A 23,462-nucleotide genomic window follows, 5' to 3' on the forward strand; every position below is an offset into this window, starting at 1 on the left:
AAACGACACTTCAATGAGAAATGATTTTAAATTAACATGTTAAAATGCAGAGAGATGTTATTTTTTTAATTTGTCTTCTTTCTCAGTGGCCGTGGAGCTGACATTTGACTTGTACTGGTTCACAGTGCAACTGACTCTCACTTGTTGAACATCGCAGATCTCTTTTCAACATGAAGATGTTAAAAATAACATCCAAATCAACACCAATCTGCTCAAATTAGCACCACTGATTTAGATTTGTAGCTTGATTATTATCCCAATCTCTGTTTCCGCAGCTAAAGATGGCAACAACCTTTGGCTGGCCAGGATGGTTCATCAGTACCTGACAGCGATGCCTGCCATGTGTTCTCAAATAATTAGTAGGACTCTGCTGGTGTCCTGTTAGGTTTCTGATTTATTCGGACAGCCTGGCACATGTGCCACTCCTTCGGATACCAAGAAAACATTTACCTCCTTAACTGGGAACGAGTCACAGCAAACTGGGGCTCAAGTTTCCGCACTCAATAGTATTGATTACACTTTTCAACACATGCCTTTCAAAGCCCCTTGTGACCCTGCCCTACTGGAGCAGAGCCCCCAGAAACACTCAGGAGCACTGGGTGTTGCTATAAAAATATTGTGTTTCTCACTTTTTACTTCCACCATTTTGGCTATGTGTTCGACAGTGTTGGTGTGTCTTTCTCTTGGGCTTATCTTCAAAACAACCCACAACGTTAAGGATGGATTTGGACAAGATTTTCAGGAAATATGTCAAATGAGATCAGGAACAAACAAGTGTTGTTGCAACCTCTATTATTTTAATGAGTCTGAACATCACAGGTCCAATTTTTCAAAATGCAGCCCAGGCACCTTGATAAGTATGTGGTTGCATTCAACAAAACATGTTGTAAAAATATTATTGTACGACGGACGGGTGATTTAACATCTTAAACTTTGGACACTTTCTACACTCAACTGCAATCAACTGATGCAATGCATCCCCCCAAAAATATGAACTCCAATGACAGTGTAAGTACAAAATAAGGTGGTGGGTGACATGTTTAGGAAGAGTGCGAGTCAACATGTCAGATCCATTGTTAGACGCTGTGTTCTGTTTCAGGGCACTGCCCACAGAAAGCCATGGTCAAAGGCCATGTCTTGACAGTTCCCTTTATAATGAATGAATGATAGATTCATTCAGCCTTTCGTTTCCTGCCTCTTTATGCCCCTTACAGGGTTGCACATGGGGACAACGCGTTGAATCCTGTTACCTTCTCACACTATGAAGAATTTCCTCATGACAAATCGTGTTGGATTCAGCCAAATATTAAACTGTTTGTCAGTCATGTGGTAGGTGTATATGTTTTATGATTTTCTTTTTGTGGCATTTAATGTCTCCAGCTACAGAGTTGCACAGGCCTGTGACCTTTGGCGATACGCAGGCAACACCCAGGAAACACAGAGATCAAATGTACACACTCGCACCTTTGACAGTTGTCTACTAACATCTGCATGGGAAAAAAACTGGAGACGCAAACATGGAGAGACTATAAAAACCTAGCTGGACCAAGTACTCCCTGTGCTACCCAGAGTCACTTTCCAAGTACAAGGGATCAGATGCAGCAAAACATGATGTGCGAGTGCCGACATGACGGCCAATCACGTCCACATGTTCATCCTGTAGAGAGCGAGGGCTTTAATTACGGCCAGTTGACAGTTTGATGAGCGTGCGGTAAAGCAGGAGGGTTCACACAACATATATGTGAAAGCTATGTGGCTTTGCTGCACGTCCGGCTCTGGCGGCAAGCGCTGCCTCCTGAGGTTAATCAAAATGCCAAAGTTCCACGCGGCAAGGCCGAGAGCTAAACTGAGCGCAACCTGCACACGACACCACGTGAAACAGAATCAATCCTGCAAACGCGCCGGACTGCATATATATAGTCGCAAACATAATTCATACTCTTCCTTCTTTGTCTGCGCCAGATAAAGAAGCTTAAATCATTAGAGCTGCAACTGGGGCTGAGATTTGTTGGCCCAAGTCAGTCACTGATGGATGGTGACAGCTAGAAAGAGAAAGGAGGAAACAGACAGGCGGCCGGAGAAGACACTGGTCCACCTGTTCGACACAGAGAGCCTGAGAAAGTGCAGCGGAATGAGCAGAATGTTTGTGTGTGTGTGTGTCTGTTCTGCTAATGTCCATGCAGTGCAAATGTGTGCGACGTCTAACCGATAATGCCGTGGCACTGGGAACGGCATTTAGAAGAGGCAGCTGATGGGACACGCAAAAACCATTTGAGGAATAGAAAAAATTCATCTATCATCTACATATACGGGCAGTTAATACACAACACACGCCCTTGCATGAAAGAGGCGAAAGCAAATAGTGTGTTCAAATTCGGAAAAGTGAGTGAAGGAGTGGCTGCCGTGAAGGAAAAGTGGGAGAAACCGGAGCAAGTGCGAACCAGGGAGTGATGCAAATAAACAAACCAAAATACACTAAGTCGCCCGCTGCCAAGCTCGAGTCAAAAAAGGCCATGCTGGGCTTGAAGAGTGCCGTTACACAGGCAGAATACTTTGGCAGGACAAGAGCCGATTAGGGCCGATGTACTTTCAGAACATAAATCGTAACTTTGTAATTAGAGTAATTATGCTATCGGGTTGCTGTTCTCGCATTATAGAGGAAGAGAGTGAGAAAATCTGTCATATGTCATTTGTTAGAGCTTGTAGATCATCGACAGCCAGGGCGACAGTCCTTTGATTGTTGACATGTTGACAAAAGTGCAATGGCTGCACTCGTAGCAATAAAGTGGTTCAAATGCACACAATATGATGATATGTATCAGCATATTTGTCTTTGCATGAATCAAAGTTTCCGTTTCTCCCAACAACAATTATTGTTTTTTATTTTCAAACGTTAATTCAAGTGACCCTGAACTTTCTTTGTGCTCAGTTGTTAAATGTCACTACTTCCATCAATGGCTAGTTTTATTTTTTTCAATTAACTAAGTTGTAGTGAGAGGCTTTTACTTTTGTCCATATCATTTTTAAGAAAAAGTACAACAATAATGATTATTAAAGAGTGAGTGAGTGACATATATGGACACAACAACACTTTCGTCTGCAATGTAAAATTGACCATTTATTTTGACGACAGAATGCAGGTCATTTCGGGGGAGAAGACCACAGAGCAAGTAGCTCCTCAAGTTCACTCCTTGATAGCACACAAATCTGTTTTTGTTCCTCTACTTGACTCTGTACTATATGGATATGAAAGTGGAAAAGGCAATGAGACAGAATCTGTCTGCACCGTAAGTCAATCTCTGAAGGAGGGGTAGCGACAGAGATTATCTGGTGATGGTAATGGGCTCCACGCTGTCGGGGGGGAGGAGGGGTCTTGGCAGCATGTTGGTAAACTGATGCTGAGAAAGCAAAGGTGACAGTTCTGCCACTGTCAGACTACAAGCAGCCGTGTGTATATGTGTGTGTTCGACTTTTTATGATTCATAAAAACACTTCAGAAGTGAGCCGCTTAGAGCCAATAGATCCATTCACGTTGAAACGCTGACTGAGTAATAACAGGGAGTTATGGCATCGACGTCAAGTGAAGTTTCAGCAAACATTGGTTTATGGCACGTTTCACAGGCAGACATGTTTCTGAGTGTTGGTGTAACATCAGGTACTTTTCACTCAAACCATAAAACATGACACGTCCGCATTCTGCTTTGACTGCACGAGCAGCATTGGGTGCCGTGGTAGTCGGAGAGTCAGAGACCCTGGACTCGTCAACAGTTAGTTATCTGGAGCAGTGTAGCTGAGTCGACATGTGAGGGGCCCGGATGAAGACAAAACGCGTGAGACAAAAGCTGCTTGACAACACAACTCTGATGAGAGAGATGACTCGGAAAGGCTAGAGAGAATGTGAGACAAATACAAAACTGACATCACTGGGCTTCCACAAGAGACACAGCGCACTGTATTGACTACCTCAACAAGAAGCCTCTCCACTAGGGAGCACTTACAGATCAAAGGCATGAAAAAAGAGCAGGGAGAAATGAAGAGGAAACGCTTGTGAGGAGGATGAATGTGGCACCTCTATGATTTGGAATCACTTCGGAATAAAGTGTTTATGCTGGTGAGAACTTAAAGCAGAGGTCGGGAACTTATTTGACTGAGAGGCAAGAAACCCACATACTTTAAAATGTAATTCCATGATAGTGATATATTTTTTAATACTGGATACAACTAAATGGAAAATGAAAAAACAATTTTAGAACATCGTAATATTTCAAATTGCTCTTTTCAATAATAACAGTTTTATAGTGAAGTCATAATAACATCAGTGGAACACACTCCCCGTGTGCCAGGTAAACAGTACCATCTAATGATTACTGAACTTTATGTATACATGACAGCGCTTCATTGCACACATTTTTGCGAGTGTTCCAATCCAGCGGAGCAGAATGGAAGTGAGAAGCATGGACGACAAGCTCTTGCAGCTTCCCAGAATGCAGCGCACACATCGTCTATCCACTTCAGCCATTTATATTTCAAGTAGGTCCATTCGAAACTCAGTTACCGATACCATTCCCAAGATGCTTTGCAGTCCAGTCAACCAAACACAGTGGTTAACCGCTACAATATGGCTCTGCCTCCACAGAGGTCAGCCGAGAAGTCGGACGAGGTCCTAATAAATGTGGAGTCTTGCAGCTTTTTTGGCCAGTCGAAATTCTATATTTTAGTGATCAACAACTTCGCAATATAGGGCCGTATTGCGCTGAGACTTTGATCCCCTATGGCTTAGGGGGGTTTCCTGTTGTTGTAGTCATGTGTGACTGCAACGTCATCGTCTGCCATTTTTTGTCTATGCCAGGTTGTATCTTCAATGTTTTAATACAGCTCTCATCCGATCTATCTTAAAGTTGTAATTGTTGTTCTTTATGTCATGGTAAAGCACTTTGGTCAGCACCAAATCTGTGGAAATGTGCCATAGAAATAAACTGGGGCGTTGACCTCCACATAGTTTTCAACAGAAGAGAAAAATAAAGGCAGTCTCATATAATCTCATCTAAAAGAAAAAATAAAATATTTGTAATTTACAATAAAGTGTAGTGAAGACAATGAGGGAAACTTAATTTACACACTTCTATTTCCAAAAGAATTTGTCGTGACCTCAAATCAATAAAGTGAACGGCAGCAAACAACGCTCTACATGGCACATGCAGAGTAATATATAGGGTCTGAAAGGTCAACTGCGAGCCAACAAAGCGGTGAATGTGGGAGGTCAAGCATTCCTTCAGGATGTCTCAGGCAAAAGTAAAAACTTCACCAGCGGGTCAAAGTGTCTTTAAGGATGACTAGCTGGAAAGTTGAGTTCAGACAGAAGTGGGACAGCATCGTCTCATCCTCGGCAGGCGAGGCGACCACATGGTGCGGGGTGGGGCGGGGGTGGTGGGGATTGAGACCTAAAATGTGCCGGAATCATACAACACAGAGTTGTGGAGTTGCTGGACTCAGCACTGCTCCACTCAGAGTTCGCTCCGTTCCTGACATTTATCTGCTTTATTAGATTATCGGCTCCACTCGGCCGTCTCTCCGCTCCCCGCCTCGCACACACACACGTTCAGATTCATACACAAACACACACCTCCCGATTCATTACGGCACTAACTGCTTACTTGGGTTTATATCCTCTTTAAATTAAACCCCAGATAACCTGAGAAAACAGAGACAGAATCGCGGTGGAGAGAGGAAATTAAGAGAAGCATCATGCGTGTGTGAGCGGTCACGAGGTTGGTGTGTTACGGGCTCATCTATCGGGAGGCGGCTTCCCATCATTAGTAATTCAATTTGCTCTTTATTAGCGGCTCTTATCGCGGCCGCAGACGTCTCCCTGTCACTCTGCCCCCCGTCCCCCACCTTTCCACTGTTGACTACCACCGAACCCCTGTTTCTAATTGGAGGCGTCGCCAAAGAGATGGAAGTTTTGGCTGAGGAGAAATATGAAGCTTAAGTTGACAGCGACGGCTCCTCTCATGTCCCCACAGACAGGGATTACGCTGGGATGACCGGGGGGGCATGAGAGTTAGGGGGAGCAGAGGGGGGCTGTAAAAAAACAATGATTGCCTTCCATCAGGTTCGGCCTATATTCTACAGTTCGTTAAAACAATCCAATTTGCAAAAGGATAATTATGCATTAGCTCCTTTTTATCTACTGGAGGGAGAGCGGTGCCAGGGCTTGATAGCGACGCCGCTGCCCGCTTCCACCGTCGCAAATTACCCGCTATCGGCACTTGTTCACCATCATGGCTGAATTGGGCAATCAATTAACCTCACCCTCGCCCCCCCCCCCGCCTCATCTGAGCGACCCCCACCTCATCTGAGCGACCCCCATGTGCGGCTGCAGTGACAGACAGCGGCCTGAGAGCAGAGCGGAAAGCGCTGCCCTCTGCTGGAGAGAACTGGAACGGCACGAATTGTCACCCTTCGAAGCAACAAAAGCAGCCACTGAAGTCACTTTGACATATGTTTCACGCTGCTTTACTAGTAGCACACTGCAGTCTCGTTTGAAATAAATCTTAAAATACAAAACAGAACATCTTTTTTTGTGAACATCATTCTTTGAGATATGTGGTAGCCTTGTTAATTTCTAACAGCATAAAGCATCAACTGTTTTTTTTTTTTTCAAACGTCTCATTTTTTCTCGAGTTATTTCATTGGTCTCAACTCTTGACGCTTTCTGAACTAACCAATGACGTTCAAGACGTATGACGTATGATACATATTTTCATGCCTGGTATGTCCACACCACACCAGGGGGCGCTATGTTTTGAAGTCATCCCTGGTTCCAAATGTTGCTTGGAAACCTCTCCACGTGCTCTAAGAGCGTCAGTTCACATTCGTGTTAAATAAACAATCCGTCTGCTCTTGTAGGAGAGGAGGAGATCAGAGAGAGCTCTTCGCCTAATAAGATGAACACGGAGACCGACATGAACGTGACATTTATGGACATATCAAATGCAAGTTTTACCTTACTAAGTGAGTTACTTGCAGCAAGTGCTAGTGTGGTTTGTTGAAGCTAAACAACTTGAGAGACCAGGTTCACAAAGTTCATTCATGAAATACTGAAATCATGTTTCACACAGACATTCATTTCTGCTGCACAGAGCACATGAGCTACTGTAGACCGATTGCACAAGTAGTGTGGGAAACCAACGGGCAGTTAGGAGTAAATTAAACTGTGTCATCTGACATGTTCGTGCTGTAAAATTGACTTGACTTATTATATTACGGCACTCGTTGATGGTCTGAACTGAACTGAACTGGACATTGGACACATTCAAACATATGAGATAAGAGTCTGATAACCACAGTCCATGCAGTCAAATAAAAAAACTCCACTTTGAACTGTGGAAGAGCTTCATGATAAATCAACTTGGATTCAACTTGGATGAAAGGGGCTCATTTATAAACTCTGAAAAACACTCTGGCTGTGAATGTTGTAAAAATGTGTGACTGAGCTCAATGTGTCAAAGTTTAAAGGGCAAGAATCATTTCAAGTGAGGAGAACTCTTCAAATTTTAAGATTTGTTTCTTACTTGTCTTAGCTGCCGTGGAGGAGAGACGCCTCAGCTTATGTCTCCCGAAAGCCACAAGCTCTCTGGATTGTGTTCTCCTCATGCTCATGGGAGTCCTGGTCAGGCTGAGTGTCCGTGGCGAGATCTTAGCTGGTGACGTGCGGCTGCTCTTGTCTGATCCGCTGTTGAGAAAAGTCCTTTGCTTGTGAGGGAAAGTGAGGGAAAAAAACACATGCAACAAACGAATTGCTTTCAGAGTCATTTGTTTGGAATGAAGCAGTGGGGGGTTCTGAAAAGCATCGTGGGTGGAGGACAGTAAGAGCTGGTGAGTTATTTTCACTGACAACCAGTGCATTTATTTGCACGGCTACGTTCAGAGTGATGCAACCATAGGCCGTTATTCAGGCACCTGCATGTCTATGGACGGTGCATTAGTGCGATGCAAATCTTAGCTTTTCTTGTGTGATGCATAGTTACTTCATTATCAACATGTCTGCATGTGTGCAGTTAGAATTGTGTATCAAAAATTCAAGTCAAAGGCTGACCACGCAACCATCTGAGCGACTCCGTGCACTGAAAACATAGTGTCACGTCAGTGCGCTCGTGCATGAGATAGAGGTAGAATTCTGGCGCCACCCGCAGGCCGATAACAGAAGTACAGCGAGGATCATTCACCTGCTGGGCGATCTGCGTATGATCTTCATGCGACTGCGGAGTTTGAATCCTCCAGGTGAGGAGACAGAGCGATGAATTGAAGTGGGAGATGCTCTCGCTGCTCTGGTCCTCTCTGACGTCCAGGAGAAAGCAGTTCGATGACCAGCAGCTAACGCAGGGCTTCTTGGAGCGCCGCCCGCCTTCCAGCTGAAACGACTGGTCAGCAGGTAACCGGGAGAACTCGCAGGTCCTCTTTTAGGTTTTGCTGAGAGTGCAACACCTGGTTTCATCTTCTTCGCCGAGTCTGCGTTCAGAGTCACAGATTTCGGCACGACAGGTTTTCTGGGCGTCCTGGGGCCCGCCGTCGAAGAAACCCATCTGTACTTGGAGGTTTTAGGAGGTGGAGCTGCAGGACTAAGTTTTCGACGGAGCTTCTTGGAAGTGGTTCTTTTAGGGTGTGTAGAGGAGTTGCTGGTGCTGGCATTAGATGTTGAAGGTGTTACATAGTTGGGTGCTTCTCGCCCGGTCTGGTTCTTCACCCATGTGAATTTTGTTTTATAAGGAGAAGAACATTGGCTGTTCTGAGCCTCCGGTGGTTTCCTGGATGCTTCTATTGACAATGCACTTCTTGGTGGTGTGGAAGCTGCTTTTTCTGGAAAAGTCTGTTTGTTATAGGCACTTTTTGTCAGTGAGGGTTCCACCTGGAGGCTGTAGGCCGTCTTGACTTCAGACTGCAAAACTCTACCTGATGATTTTTGTCCGCATGCCGTTGCCGTTGATGTGTTTGCCAGTGTTTTCTGTTTCACAGTCCCACTCACTCCTCCTGTTGACACCGTGCTAGCAACTTTACTAACATTAGCAGGTGATATGTGAGAAACCGCTGGTGCAGTAGCAGTTGCTGGTGAAGGTGTAGAGGTTTGCAAGTTCTTATTTCTCAAAGAGTACGTCCTTCTCCAGCTGCCACGACTCTGCGGAGCGTACTGAGTCGCCCTGAAGTTGACACTCTGAGATGATGTTGCCGCATGACTTCTAGCAAATGCAGCACTTCCTGTGTATGGAGCCGCTGCTCTAGAAGAAGGAGCATCGCCATGGACGCTCTTGTGGCGGTTTATTAAGTCTGTAAAGCAGAAGAAACTATAAGTTAGATGGTTTAGTTTGAGAACTTCGAATCCAAATTCATGTGCTGCTGAGAATGAAGGCAGAGCCACACGACCCGACTGATGGGTGTGATATCCTCATTTATTGGACAGAAGTTCCTGTAACAAATAGACACATGGAATTAACGAATTCGCTTTTTTTGTTTTTCAAGCAATCGTTGGGTTAAAAACTATTAAAATAATAATAATAATAATAATAATGACTACATACGCCACTGGAGATGGGTGGGGATGACGGTATTTAGACTCATGCTTTTACTTCTCATACTGAGAATTCACAATGATATAATAATGTCACGCAACTTGTAGTGGTTAAAAGGCCGAAATCAGGCAGCATTTATTGGCCCTTACGTGATATGTTCTGAGGTGACAAGACAGCATTAGTAACTCATGTTCCAGGAGTACATGCCCCACCCTCGAACAGTCTTTTTAAGACATTTCATCAAGTCAAATCATCAATAGGATATATTAATATTGAAATAATGGACAGCTGAAGCTTTAATTCTTCACCTTGAACCAATAATGAATCTCATCTGTTGGCATAAGCTTCCATTGATATACAAACTATATATTCTCTGGGCATAATTTGTCATACCAGTAGGAGTCTACAATTAATAACACAGAGCCTGAAAATTGTACAACAATGCACTACTTTGTTGCTGACCGAAGGCAGAATCTGAGAGGAAAAACTTGAATGATCCCACTGCAACCTCATCTGCTCATCAGCGATTGTTTTTTTTTTTCAATCCACTAATCATTTCACAACAGGTGCCTAAAACTTTTGAATGTACGGGCACAAACACCCCAAATGTACATGAGTTGGGTGTAGAAAATTGCAACATGAGATGGTCGACATTCACAGGGTTTATGACCTGTACACACAATGCAGGGTACATACAACAATACAGGGGGCACTCAATCTGCACATATTCCTAAATAGTATATCCAAATGAGTATACCAAAAATATAAGATACATCACTTGTGATGGGTGTATTTCTAATAGTTTTAAGATAGAAATAAATAAATGAACAATATTTTTTTCTGCGAGGTGCACCAGTTTACCTCATCTCAGAAATGTAGTTTGACCTTTGACATAGTCCTCCTACATAGGAGCTGGCTGGTGCGACTGAGAAGATAAAACTCGCACTTGGTAAGCAAACTGAGAGGTGGTAAAAGGTTGCACTCACCGATTGTCTTGTATTAAAATCGGCTATACTTACAATTTAATGTTTAGTTTTGAACTGACACTTTTTTAATTCGAGTTTAATCAGATGTCGGTTCAGGTAACAGCCAGAAGGTGAAAAGGCCCACACTTCCCTCTCTCCAGAAATCTCCCTAAAATATTCAGGAAATGCCATGGGGCACCGGTTTTACATTTGAGTCTCACCAAGACAACTTTGCTTGTCAGACCATGTCCGTGAGAGTCCAGATTTCATCCAGAGAAAACTCAATTCGACAGCTAGTTACTGCAATATTGGTCACCACCCAATGCTCGGGACAAGATAACGGTCGCAGAGTTAAGGCAAAATGTCAACTCTATAGTCATTGTGTAAAGAGGATCTTGACTCTAAACCCGAGAACCAACATTTCCGAGTGTTTGATAAGTACTTTTATTCAGGTATATGAGGATAATTGAGGACAGTTAACGGTACGGTTTGTGTACAACGCAGTATCAAACACTACTTATACAAAGTTAGCAGATGTAGGATCGTATTTCATACGAACATCGAACCGTTTGTATCACCTTATAACGTTGGATGTAAATAAAAGCTAACGGCTAACGTCGACAACGACAAACTAGCAAAACCGTGCGACACTGTCCTATTCAAGACGTTAACGATTCAAATACGTTTCAAAGGTTGTAGACGGCATCAGGTAGCTGGCCACCGTGTTAGAAGAAGAAAAAAGTTCACCTACTCTGTAAAAGATCGATTTGTCTCTTCAGCGCTTCTCTCTCCTCCATGTTTACAAGCGCAGATTATTGCGTCATCAGCATCCGCCGGCGAGAGGATATGACGCTATTGGCCGGGGACTTGTTCTCCTCTCGTCTTTGTCTTACAGGTGCAGATGTCAAACGTCAGGCGACCGCTATGCATAACCACATCCGGCTAAATGAACGTCCTCTTTCATTTCCATATGTGGCTAATGTCGTGCGTGTGAATGTTGAGCGTGAATCCGGGTGTAAAATCGCACTCAAATAAGTGCAACAAGGTTTGCGGGATCCAACAAGGTTTCTTTCATCCAAGATGACGTCACAAAGCCCGACTTCATTGATGTTGAGAACAGCAATGGATTATAGTTTTTCAACGTTTCCCAGGAGCAGGTTGTTCGTCAGGCAAGCAGGCCCGGAAGTTTGATAACCTGTTTTTCATAAACAGTGCTAAACTCTGGCAAAACTATGGCGTCAGTCAATCATTCACTGTCATATCTTCAGCGCAGTCCCTTCATGGGGTCGCTATCCAAAGCTGGTGACCACAGATGGCAATGGGTAAAAGATAGTTCTGCCCTTTAGCTCAGCTCTTCCTCAACTCTGGATGGTACAACGCCCCGCACTGCCAATCTCTCACTCCATTCCGCATTTATTTTACAGATGTTGATGTTGTATGTATGTTGTTGTATTCATTTCAATCTTAATTCACGTGTATATTGTTATCATGTGAATATAATTGTCTATGAGACGCGTTTTTGGTTGATGGTGTCCTGCAAGAACAAACCGTGGGCAAAATTAGTCATCTCCTCTGTTTACATTGAGACCTGTCAAGAGTAATGAAAACGTTCTTTCTTTTTCTTTTTTAACCCGTGTTGTGCTCTGCGACGACTCTGTCCCTGTAGTTTGCGCCACTTACTCGTGGTGCATTTCAATCGCGCCGCTATTTGTGGAAGGGTGAAGAAGACGAGCGAGGCCGCTTTAAAAATGAAACGAAAGAGGAAGTAAAAGTTTCAACGAGTGAAGTTCGACGAAAGGTACAAGTCCAAAGTAAATCGCAGTCGTACATCGAATTCAGGTAAGGATTTCCTTCGAGCAATTGGATTCCAAGCAGATTGATTCCCTCTCTTCCACGACAAGTTTCGATTTCATTGAGCGAAAGTCGAATGTTTGTTGTGACTTATCTGATAGGTCCATGTCTAAAACTAGATGAATAACTGCAAAATTCGCATATAACTGTCTACGATTTCACATGTATCATATCTCCACGCGCTCCTTATGCATAACTTTAAGTTGAAATTGACTCGAACCCATTGTTGAGGTAAGTCAGGTCCAGAAGCCGTTCAGATGATTTGAGTTTGTATTAGTTTGGAGTAGTTAATTCGTAATTACTTAATAAATACACTACTCACTACCTTCATGATTATTAGAAAGTTTCTTCAACTGAATATTGAAAAACAGAGTTGTTTAAAAACTCTCTGTTCCAAAGTCTCAAGGGCTTTCTCAGCGGTTCCGAACACCTCATGTGACAGAATCTGGCTAGTGTAAAGTTGGATGAGCCCCAGTTGATGCCTCAACATGTTTCTACCTGTGACCTTTTTTCTCGACGGCTTGAATGCAAGTGAGTGTTGAGTGGCCATGTCTGGGGCCAGCCACAGCCTCTCCCTGACCCTCGCTTGGATGTGTGGGATTCCGTATCATCATGTTGAATCCATCTGCTGTAATCTCCACGTTGCTATTCTCTGCTCTAACACACCCTTGTTGACTGATGCAAAACTTCACAACAACGTCTCATTCGTTCACTGTCTCCGGAGTCACTGACTCATTTTGTTTTCTCTACAGTGTCCAGTGTTCAGACCTCAAGATGTCATCGGATTTAACCTTCTACATCCTCATCATAAAACCTGAGATTCCAAGGCACCTGGATGCAGGTCTAATCTGCTACTGTCGCACGTCCCATGTCAAATCAAGGTTACACAGCCAAAACACCAAAATACGAGTCATACCCTGTGGAGCAAGCACATCTTTGGATTACAACGTGGAGTTGACGCTTTTGGAGGAAGTGAGCGAGAAGGTTGCCGGGCTCCTGCTGGCATTAGAGTGTGACTCAGACAGGCTAAAGTGGTTTGATGAAAGGAAGGCTCTGGCATGGGCAGAGACCATCTCACCTGGACATGAAGTGGCAGTGGAGCACGGAGGAGGGACAATGCACGGCGTCGTCCGCTTCGTCGGTCACTTGTCTCCTCCGAAATACCCTGCGGTAATTGCCGGAATACATTTTGGAATCAAACTACAGGTACATTTTTGATTGTCATTCCACGTGTTACTTATTGTAAATGTTAATGTAAGCAGCGGTGAAAGAGCTGAGCCAGAAATCGGCTCTTCTCCATGGGTCTTGTTAGCATACTGTGAGCAGCTCGGTCATCTGGGAGAGACTCATTGTTTGCTGGTTCATCTTTTGTGAGATGCACCTTGAGACCGCCCTCATGCGGTACTCTAGGAGTCTAACTGGGTGGAGGACATGGTGCAGACCCAGAGATTATAACTCCCTGCTGGCCCCATGGCCAGGTGTTTCTCGAGTAATGCCAATGTTAGCATTCTAGCACATACAAACATGCTCAGGACAGTGATGGAGATCATATTTGATCCTAGCCAAGCCTGAAGACTTGTGAGATGTTGCTGTCTCAATCAAGGTGCTGAAGGGCAAATTTGCCCGCTGTCATCCACAAGTTTCAATACACTCAAAATCACAAACCTATCGAAGTATTTATTTGATAAAAATCAATATAGTGGACTTGAAAATATAAATATCACCTTCAGTAACCAGTCCGAGACGATCTGGTTCTCTAGATTTTTCTACGTCGGCCTTGTCCGAGATCACAAACACTTATGTTCCTATCATGTAACTTCTGTACAGTCTTGTTGCGTTTTTCCTTTTTCATATCCATTGCTCTGCAAACCTTTGATTCTTATTGTATTTTATTAAGATGAAAAGTGACAACAACTTCATGTTCCTGTCTCACATGTTTGTCTCTTGCAGGGAGACTGGAAGCATAAACTTGTTGAAAGCTTTCAAATGGTCTTCTCGAAGAAAGAATGCGATGTGATGGTTCCGTTCAACAAAATAAGACCCTGGTTTCCAGACACGCCGCCGCTCTCAGCTCCTTCTCCCACCACGCCGACTGAGAAGTTCGAGTTTGGCGACAGAGTCACGTATGTGGACAACCTGGAGCAACATCACGGCATGGTGGTCAGCGTGGAGGAGCATCATGGAACTCAGATTGCTCGAATTGCCACGGTGAGTAATAGTTTGTTTTTATTGGGGGGTTGTCTCCAAATCATCTTTTCCTGCTAGGTGCTGCACTGCATCATGGGTAAGACGGGAGGAGAGCACTGAGGAAGAGTCAGAAATGACTTATGTTGGCACACACACAGAAATGGATGAGCTCCTCTAAATCTGAGACCCTCTCATGATGTTGGGAAGGATGGAGATGGAGAGTGTCTTCAGTCACGATGACTCTATATGTGCAGTGACGAAAGCGCAGAGCCAGAAATGGGCTTTTCCCCAAGGGTTTGAGTAGCGTACTGTGAGCAGCTCGGTCATTCATGAGATATTCATGGTACAAGTTCGCTGGTTCATCTTTTGTATGATCACCATGAGACCACCCTCATGAGATGTCTAACAGGGAGGAGGACCCGGTGCAGACCCAGGGTATGTTGGGGAGATCATAACTCCCAGTAGACCCCTCGAAAGAAAGAAGGTTTCTTGAGAGAAGAAAGTCTGGGCCTCTTTGGTCCAGCTGTTGCCCCCACGACCCGACTTTGTATCAGTGATGATGAAACATGGCACTGAAATTGGGAAAAGACTTTTGAATCCAAACTGCAAAAGAGTCAATCATAACATATTCTGGTGCCGAAGATGAAGTGATCACCTGACCTTCTCTCAGTCCCTGCGCCAAACTTCTCTTCTGTCTCCAGGATGTGGACGAGAACGGGATAATGGTTGGTGAACTGAAGGTTCCGCTCCAGTTCATCTGGAAGAGCGTTGTGCCAGCAGGTGCCAGACTTCGACATCTCCCTATTGTTCTCCAGAATCCTGATGTAGCTGTCTTCTTCTGTAGAGCCGGAGAAGATGGACCTGGATCCGCCTGCAGCTGAGCTGAGCAACAGCCTGACCGTCAACACGATGGTCCAGATTTCTTTGAAGGACCGGCGTGTGCATGGAATAATACGCTGGGTCGGGAAGCTTGAGGGTGTTTCAGATGAGATGGCGGGATTGGAACTGGTAGGTACCTGTGGCAGTTATCTGAAAAATACTGTCTGCTTTCCATGAATCCAACAACAATAAATACAGATCTATCTGGAGAGGCACATCTAATGGACATGTGGATGTTGCAAGTTAAGTCAAAATGGAAATGTAATGATGACCTAATGGTCCTGTGCGGAACAGTGTGTTGCAGCTGAGTCTAGTTTTAAGTGCAGGAGAGTGAGAGCTGGAAACAAGCCTTTGTGGCGTCACTTGAGGTAGAATGCTTCAGTGTTTGGTGCCTCCAGTAACAGCGTAACACATGAGGACCTCGCCACAGTCACTGTGTATTTTATTATATTACTTATTGTATGGAAACAAAATTCTATTTAATTTTTTTTTTATATATACAGAATGAAAACCCAGAACTACTTCTTTCTAATTATATATTGGTTGATGTTGATGTTAGTAAAACAGTCCTAAAAGTAGAAAAACATGTTTGAGAATTAAGGCCAAAGAACCTTACTGAATAGGTTTTTACTAATAATGATATGACTTGCAAAAAATAAAACAGTATTGAAGGTGCTGTATAGTTACTAATTGACTGTCTGCATCGTTTCATTTTATTTTCCTGGTGTTTCCAGACAAGTGTTTTGCATTCATGATCTCAGCTCCACAATTGTAGTCGTTTGAAATGAAACACCATGTTAGCCAGTAGTGTATGTAACAGGTGATGATCTGGTCATCAAGGTTTTTTGTTTTTTGTATTGTTTGTTGTTTTGAATTGTGTAGGAAACTGACCTGGTCTGATATCTGGAAAGCTGAGCCTCACCACATTAAGTTCCTCACTCAGGCAGTTTATGACGTGCTCCCAAGTGCATCTAACCTGCACTCATGGGGCCTGGTAGAGTCACCTGTGTGTCCCTTGTGTGCGAAGAGAGGAACACTTGAGCACATCCTCAGCTGCAGTGCTACAGCACTTGGGGAAGGACGGTACCGCTGGAGGCACGACCAAGTCCTGAAAGCCATCGCTGAAGCATCAGCATTGGACTTGAGTGGGCAAAGCAGTGCCGTCCAGCCAAGAAAACTATCACCTTTGTCAGAGCTGGGGAGCAGGGAGCCCCGGTAGAAGGTCATCGCCTGACCTCTGCCAGAGACTGGCAGCTGCTGGTGGACCTTGAACGGCAGCTGAAGTTCCCCAGCCACATTGCTACCACCGCTCTCGGCCTGGACATAGTACTGGTGTCAGAGTCCACTGGAGCTGACTGTCCCGTGGGTAGATCGGCTGGAAGAAGCCTGGGAAAGAAAGCTCTCCAAGTACACAGGACTGATCAGCGACTGTCAACAGGCTGGTTGGAGAGCAAGGTGCTTCCCAGTAGAGGTGGGATGCAGGGGTTTTGTGGCACGATCTTTGACATGATGGCTAGTCAGCCATCTGGACACAAGTCGGGGTCTGGCTGGGTCACCTGGGTGAGGGTGTATGATGAGACCCGAAACACCCAGTGATACCAGGAACATCACTGAGGATGTGTCCACATGCATCATTCGATGTATTTTCACAGTTAGAAAAACAACTTGATATAAATAGAGAGCTAGTGATGCCAGTGGCTTGGTGGATGACTGGGAGACTATCAAGCAGCAGTAACAAAAAATAGTTGGCTCTGGTTTAATGTCACTGTAAAATGTTTACACAAGAGAGCTGTGCTTAAGATTGCCTGAGGAGTTGACACTTCAGTGTTTACGTCTGAGACACAGCCGAAGCGAAGCTGTTGATGTGAACATTGGCACATGAGGCACATATGGATGATGTGATGTGTGACAAAAGGGTGTCAGCAAGGATGAAAGGAAAAGTGTCCAAAAGGGTGGTGAGGCCAGCAATGTTGTATGGTTTGGAAACAGTGGCACTGAGGAGAAGACAGGAGGCAGAGCTGGAGGTAGCAGAGATGAAGATGCTGGTTTGTGTCGGGTGTAAGTAGGGATGGCCGATAACTTATCGAACACAATATACCGCCAAACACAATCTCCACAATGACAATTCTTCTTCTCACGATAAATTCGATAAACACATGGCACACTCACTGCATTGGACCTACACACATGAATATGACGAGACCGTGACGGCACGCCGCGCTCTCCAGCTCTGCGACACGGGCATGTGACAGTTGTGGAGAGTGTGGTGGACTTTGGCACCCGGGCACCTGAAGGTTCCCACTCTTGTTTTCTATCCTCTAGCCTGCTTACACTAACCCCCTCACTCAGCCCAATGAGTTCCCCAAAGTGACCAGATGATAAACCACCCTTCTAATCTGGGCTTGTCCTGTTGGTCCATCCCAAGCTGTACCAACAAGCCTGTCTTTGTTCAGCTTGTTTCTCACCTTGTTGAGACCATCCATTGGCTCGAGTCCGAGGTTTTCACGAGTGAGAACACCACCACGCTGCTTAGTCCCACCCAGACTAGCTAAAAACACCTGAACATTGCTCCCATCATTCTGCCGAAAAACTGAATAATAACAGTGCAGGTGTGAAAGTTTGTCATTGTAAATATGGAGTAGTTCAGACAAGTTCAGATTAATTAAGTCAGTATCCTTGTCCATGTCATTTATCAGCTCTTACCATTTGATAAAGTTGGGAATTCTTTACTCTTTACTCTTAAGGCCCATTTATGCTTCCTTTACGCACGGAATTGTACCCGTCATTTTCAAACAATGTTACAGTCACTGGTCGCATGCTTCCATGCTTCCATGCTTTTTTTGGTACTGCTGTTCACCATTATAACCATTGGGGGGAGCCCAGAGTCAAACCTTTATGGCAACAACGAACTCCAAAACCAACATGGCGACTGTGGAAGAAGTATTGATCATGTCTCTCTTGCACAGAAGAGGAAACAGAGGCGGTGTTCAGTGACTGAAAGACAGAGAATTTCCGCCATTCTGTCTTCTTCGTGCTACATATTTGGCTAGTAACAAAACACTGCCCCCGGTGGGAGTGCCCCGTTTGGTCCGTAGCCGTAAGCTTTGTGTAAAGAAGTAGAAAGTAAAGTGAAGTAAAGAAGAAGAAGTGCAGAAAGAGGAGATGGAAGCAGAGCACGGACAGAAGGCTTCATCCAGATCTGTATGGAACATTGAGTATGGTCCATTAAATGGGCCCTCTTGTGGATCAGTTGGCCCCAGCATTTAAGGCCGTCTAAATAAAGTGCTCTGTGGGAGCGACTGGGCTAATCAGCTGTGATCGCCTGTCTCCTAGGATGAAGACGTCGGTGTGTGCGACGGCACCTTCAAAAGCAGGCGTTACTTCGTATGTCCGGACAAAAGAGGAATATTCGTGAAACTATCCTCTTGCTCCGTCGACTCCCGATTCCAGGCCCTTGAAGATTCCGCTCACAGCGAGTCGATGCTCAAGGACAAAGAACAAGGTCAGTTCAGACGTCGACATATCCTGCTGATACAAGCGTCTTTTGACATCAGTGACGTGCACGGGAGGCAGGTGAGGCACTGCAGTGAGAACGTATTGCTGTCTCTCTATATGTCGCTATTAAAATGTTCAAACACTTTTGCTATTGTGTAGCTTATGGATATTGTGATTTTTTTGGGGGGTCAACAACTGAATATGTGTTACTAGTTTCTTGCGCTGAGCGATCATAAAATGGCCGCAAACACAAAGTGAGGCACGCAGTTCTCCTGCCTCATGGTAGGGGGCGCTTGTGATCCCAAGGATTCTTCTTCTGACTACAGAAAAAGTGACAACAAACGACAGCCTCGATTGGTCCACACTGCTCTCACAACACACTGAACACAGTGAGAGAGATGACTGACGATCGAGAAGGTTTTAGTCAGTGAAGTTCAGATCCCGACGTCAGAATTGATCAGTGAATAGTCTGGTGATCTTCAGTAAATCAGCGTCTTTCCTCTTCGCTGTCCTCCTCATGCAGACCGCTGCGCTGAAGCGAGACCACAGCAGTGAAAACAGCTACTGTAGAGCGCAGCATTATTCTTTTAAGCAAATCTGTCTGTCAATAAAATCAGGTGTTTATCAACCTAATAAAGGCAAAAACACATGAGTTATCAAACATCTGCACGCATCGCGAGTCCCGGACCGCTGCCCTGCAGCTCCCTGCTGCACACCTCAGTGATCTGGGAGTTTGAGAAGTTGTTTTTGAACCATGTTGTGTGCCCAGACAGCGATCAGACCCTTTACTGTCCGGCATCCATCATGTTTGTGTGGAGTCGCACTGTACACGTAGTTTCCGGCGTCTAGCGCCGAGTCGCCAGAGACGAGAAGCTCACCACCTGCTCACCAATCAGCATAAAAGTTAAGACCATAATAATGTTTTTTTTTGTTGTTTGGTTTTTTTCGGGGGCTTTTTTGTATGCTACAGTTTGTATGTCAAAAAGCTGATATGGCATTTTTAACAAATCGGCTGCTCTGTGTGGGGTCATGTGCTTGTAAATCTGATTGTTATGAAGTCAGCAGCCATAAACCTCGCCACACGTCGCTGTTTCACATGCTGTTGGACCCCAGTGGAACATTGCAGTGTGTTGCACAATGTTACACAATTTTATCGTGGTTTTCATTTACTAAATTTGCTAACTTCATTCTTCGTGTCTCTAGACTTCAACAAAGAACCACGGCGGTTGGACCCAGTTCCTCCAGTCAGCACAGAACAAGTGGACCACATTCTAGTTGGGCAGATGAAGGGGATTCAGGGCCACTGCAACTCCTGTTACATGGATGCTGCCCTCTTCAGGTAATAATAACAAGAAAATTGAATCAACTCTGTGTGTGTGCTTGGTGCCGACGGTATCATGGTACTGTCAATTGACCATCGCGCACACATCAGAAACATGTTAAGACTCTGATTCAAGAAGAATAACTTTACCAGTAAAACCAGGGACTCGTCCGAACACGAGTGTGTTAAATCACTGGATCTTAGCAGTGACATATTTCAGTGTGGTGCCCAAATTGCTGCATTTGGCCTGGATTTATTTGAAGTTTATGGCTGTGGAATTATTGAAATACGGGTGGGACTTAACATGTTAATTACAATGTATTAGTCCTAGGGAAAATGTCTTGCTAAATTTTCAGGCCAGTGAGTTACATTGCTGTAACTCACTGCTGTTCCCTTTAGGGCCCGGACATCTGTGAGTCTCTGGTCGACGACTTTCCACCATGTACAAGACTCGACTCTCGAGCGTGTGAAATAGAATGTTCATGTTAGCCTTGGTCGAGCTGAGCAGCCTCGTGGTCTCACTTACACTGACAGCACATTAATGAGTGAGGGTCACGTTTCCGTAATGATGTGTGCAAAAACAGAATATTCTGGATTGTTCACTTAATTCTTCTCCACACTCTATAACCCATTGAGGAGCAACAGTAATTTTGGAAATGTGCGTTCATGTCGAATGATGTCAGACACAATCGTCACCAAGGGGTTAACTGACGGTGTTTTAAGGGTCAAATGCATGTCTGAGTCTTGTCCGTCAGGTTTCCAGTTCCTCCTCTGGAGGGTGAATAATGGCCCCCCTATAATCTGGAGTCACTGGTGATCTCACAACAGTGATGTTCTGGTTCTTCTCCACCCAGTTTGTTCTCCTGCTCCTCTGCTCTGGACTCCATGTTGTTCAAGCGCACAGAAGCGAAAGACGCTGCCATTCAGGAAACGTTGCTGCACGACATCGTCAACCCGCTCCGCAGGTACCCGGCTTCTGTAGGCCATGTTCCTCAGACTGAGTCTGAGTCCGGTGTTTCTCTGCAGTAACGGTTTCGTGAAGGCAGATCACATCATGAAGCTTCGGGAGCAGCTGCAGAAACACGGATACAGCAGAACGTTCACCACAGAGGAGAAAGGTCCGCCGACTGTTTGGTTCTGATCTTCAGCTGTTGGGACTTGAACTGTGTGTGTTTCAGACCCAGAGGAGTTTCTCACCATCGTCATGCAGGACATTTTGGCTCTGGAACCTCTGCTGAAGCTGTGAGAGCAAATTTGGGTCGGACGTCTGTGCTGATGTCACGTTGACTGTCCGTGCTTGTGGTGCAGCTCTGCAGGAGGGAAGGTGCAGGAGAGCTACTGTTACCAGATCTTCCTGGACCAGAACCACAGTCTGGTGCTGCCGACCGTCCAGCAGCTGCTCGACTTCTCCTTCCAAACGTCGGGACTGTGGCTGGCTGAGGTGAGGATGTTTTGGTTCGTGAAGAAGACAATGACAAATACTGTGTAACTTATCCAGAAGGGGGCGCTAAATCTTCCAAACAACATTCAAGAATGACAGACTTTTTAGTGCATTTTTCTTTCTATGGATTTTAGGGAAGCACGTTCTTTAGGGAATGATAGTTACTCTTAGGGATGCAGTTAGAAAAACAGTTCTTGAGGGTGCCATAACCTCACCCCCTCTATACAGGTTCCCTCCTGCCTCATCCTTCAGATGCCTCGCTTCGGGAAGAAGTTCAAGATGTTTGAGAAGATCTTTCCGTCGCTGGAGCTGGACGTCACCGACCTGCTGTCCGATGGTGAACAGAGCCCGTGCCATCTTGGTGACCGTGGAGCTCACGACTGGTTCTGCTCTCTCAGGTCCGATGCGGTGTGTGGTCTGTGGAGGTCTGGCTAAAGTGGAGTGCCGGGATTGTTCCAGAGATCTGGTTTTCGGTCGAGCCGGGTTGAGGAACTTCTGTGAAATCTGCACCCATCAGGTTTGTGGACACCAGATGGGCTGGCGTGAAACTGTCAGCAGTTTTAGAGCTCAGTAGGAGGTGCTCCCGTTTTGTTCTGTCCTCCTCTTTCATTGTTTTTGCTGTCGGAGTGGGTTATATCATGACTAGACAGATCAAGACCCTTCCTCTGCAGGTGCACACCCACCCGAAGCGGTCCTCCCACCGCCCTACCAACCTGGATCTTCCTCAGAATTACCTGATCCATGGGTCCTCGTCCATACTGACCCGAGACAGACTGGAGCTGTTTGCCGTTCTCTGCATAGAGACGAGTCACTACGTGTCCTTCATCAAACACGGACCCGGGATCCGAGACTGGATCTTCTTCGACAGCATGGCTGACAGAAAAGGTGATTAGTAGATGGCGTTGTGGCGCAGAATTTCTGCGCAGTCAGAGGTGGGATGTGCTCAGTGTGAGTCAGGAATCGAGTTTCCCTGAGGATCCAGTGGGAGTCATGAGTCTCACACAAGATTCGAGCCGTCAGACTCACTCACTTCACTGTGTGAACTTCCTCAGGAGAGAGCGATGGCTACAACATTCCAGAGGTGCAGCGGTGTCCCGAGGTCGGCGTCTACCTGGAAATGTCCCCCGACGAGCTCGCCAATGAGGTGCCGCGGGACATGAAGGGCGTGGCGAAGCGACTCTTCTGCGACGCCTACATGTACCTCTATCGGAGCGCCAACATGTGCCTGTATCGTTAAAGGTTGTGGAGAGAAAATATTTCTCTTCAAGTCAATGCTGAATTGATTGTGAGATTTGATAAGATACATAGAGTTTTCATTCCTGTTGCTGTACAAAGAACCAAACGGCAAAGCTGAGGTCTAGTTTCTTTGTCTGGGTGATGGATAAATGGTTGTGTAAGTTGTCAATTGTTTCAAGAATATATTTCCATGTGTTGTTGATTTGTCCAAATTATTATCACAATTCTCTCAATTTTCTGTTTGGGCTTTTTTTTTTTTTTTCTTTAGTCAAAGAATCAAACCAAACTTCCTGGCCTGTAAAACAGGAACATTTGTGTTTGTGTCAGGGTTAGGATACCCATCATAGTGTTTTGTGTTTCAGCTACAAACCTTTAAATTGAATTAAAAATATATTTGTTTTCATTGTATTAAAAAAAGTCTTGAAATACTAGATGCATTAGGAACAAGGTTTCCGATCTGATCCGATCTTTTTTTTTTCGTGATACAACCATATTTTCTTGATTTGGCAACTTCCCTCCAA

At 45.0% G+C, this 23,462-nt stretch overlaps 2 protein-coding genes across 2 annotated transcripts in view; one reads left to right on the forward strand and one right to left on the reverse strand.

The window, feature by feature from the left end:
• The window catches only part of zc3h3 (zinc finger CCCH-type containing 3), a 51,429-nt gene extending 39,883 nt beyond the window's left edge, over positions 1-11,546 (reverse strand). The window contains exons 1-3 of the mRNA XM_053853358.1: positions 11,283-11,546; positions 8,229-9,324; positions 7,575-7,735 (exon numbers count right to left, since the gene is read on the reverse strand). Of these exons, the coding sequence (XP_053709333.1) occupies positions 7,575-7,735; positions 8,229-9,324; positions 11,283-11,328 (1,303 nt within the window). The 5' untranslated portion in view covers positions 11,329-11,546. The remainder of the gene's footprint in view (positions 1-7,574; positions 7,736-8,228; positions 9,325-11,282) is intronic.
• Positions 11,478-23,208, forward strand: cyldl (cylindromatosis (turban tumor syndrome), like). Its single transcript, XM_053853368.1, has 15 exons — positions 11,478-12,370; positions 13,135-13,588; positions 14,333-14,590; positions 15,271-15,349; positions 15,414-15,577; positions 18,782-18,950; positions 20,147-20,282; positions 21,119-21,229; positions 21,291-21,382; positions 21,443-21,506; positions 21,573-21,705; positions 21,934-22,042; positions 22,104-22,222; positions 22,377-22,590; positions 22,758-23,208. The coding sequence occupies exons 2-15, from the start codon at positions 13,157-13,159 to the stop codon at positions 22,940-22,942; spliced, it is 2,265 nt and encodes a 754-aa protein (XP_053709343.1). The 5' UTR covers positions 11,478-12,370; positions 13,135-13,156; the 3' UTR covers positions 22,943-23,208.
• Positions 23,209-23,462: the final 254 nt, after the last annotated feature.

This window comes from Synchiropus splendidus, chromosome 1, assembly GCF_027744825.2.
Source record: "Synchiropus splendidus isolate RoL2022-P1 chromosome 1, RoL_Sspl_1.0, whole genome shotgun sequence".
In the NCBI taxonomy this organism is placed as follows: Eukaryota; Metazoa; Chordata; class Actinopteri; order Syngnathiformes; family Callionymidae; genus Synchiropus; species Synchiropus splendidus.

Bases quoted from the DNA above. Each gene is read 5' to 3' on its own strand.
- cyldl (XM_053853368.1), top strand. From the start codon at position 13,157: ATGTCATCGGATTTAACCTTCTACATCCTCATCATAAAACCTGAGATT. The intron at 15,578-18,781 runs GTAGGTACCTGT...CCTGTCTCCTAG, and splicing joins AGATGGCGGGATTGGAACTG to GATGAAGACGTCGGTGTGTG. The intron at 21,383-21,442 runs GTCCGCCGACTG...TGTGTGTTTCAG, and splicing joins GTTCACCACAGAGGAGAAAG to ACCCAGAGGAGTTTCTCACC.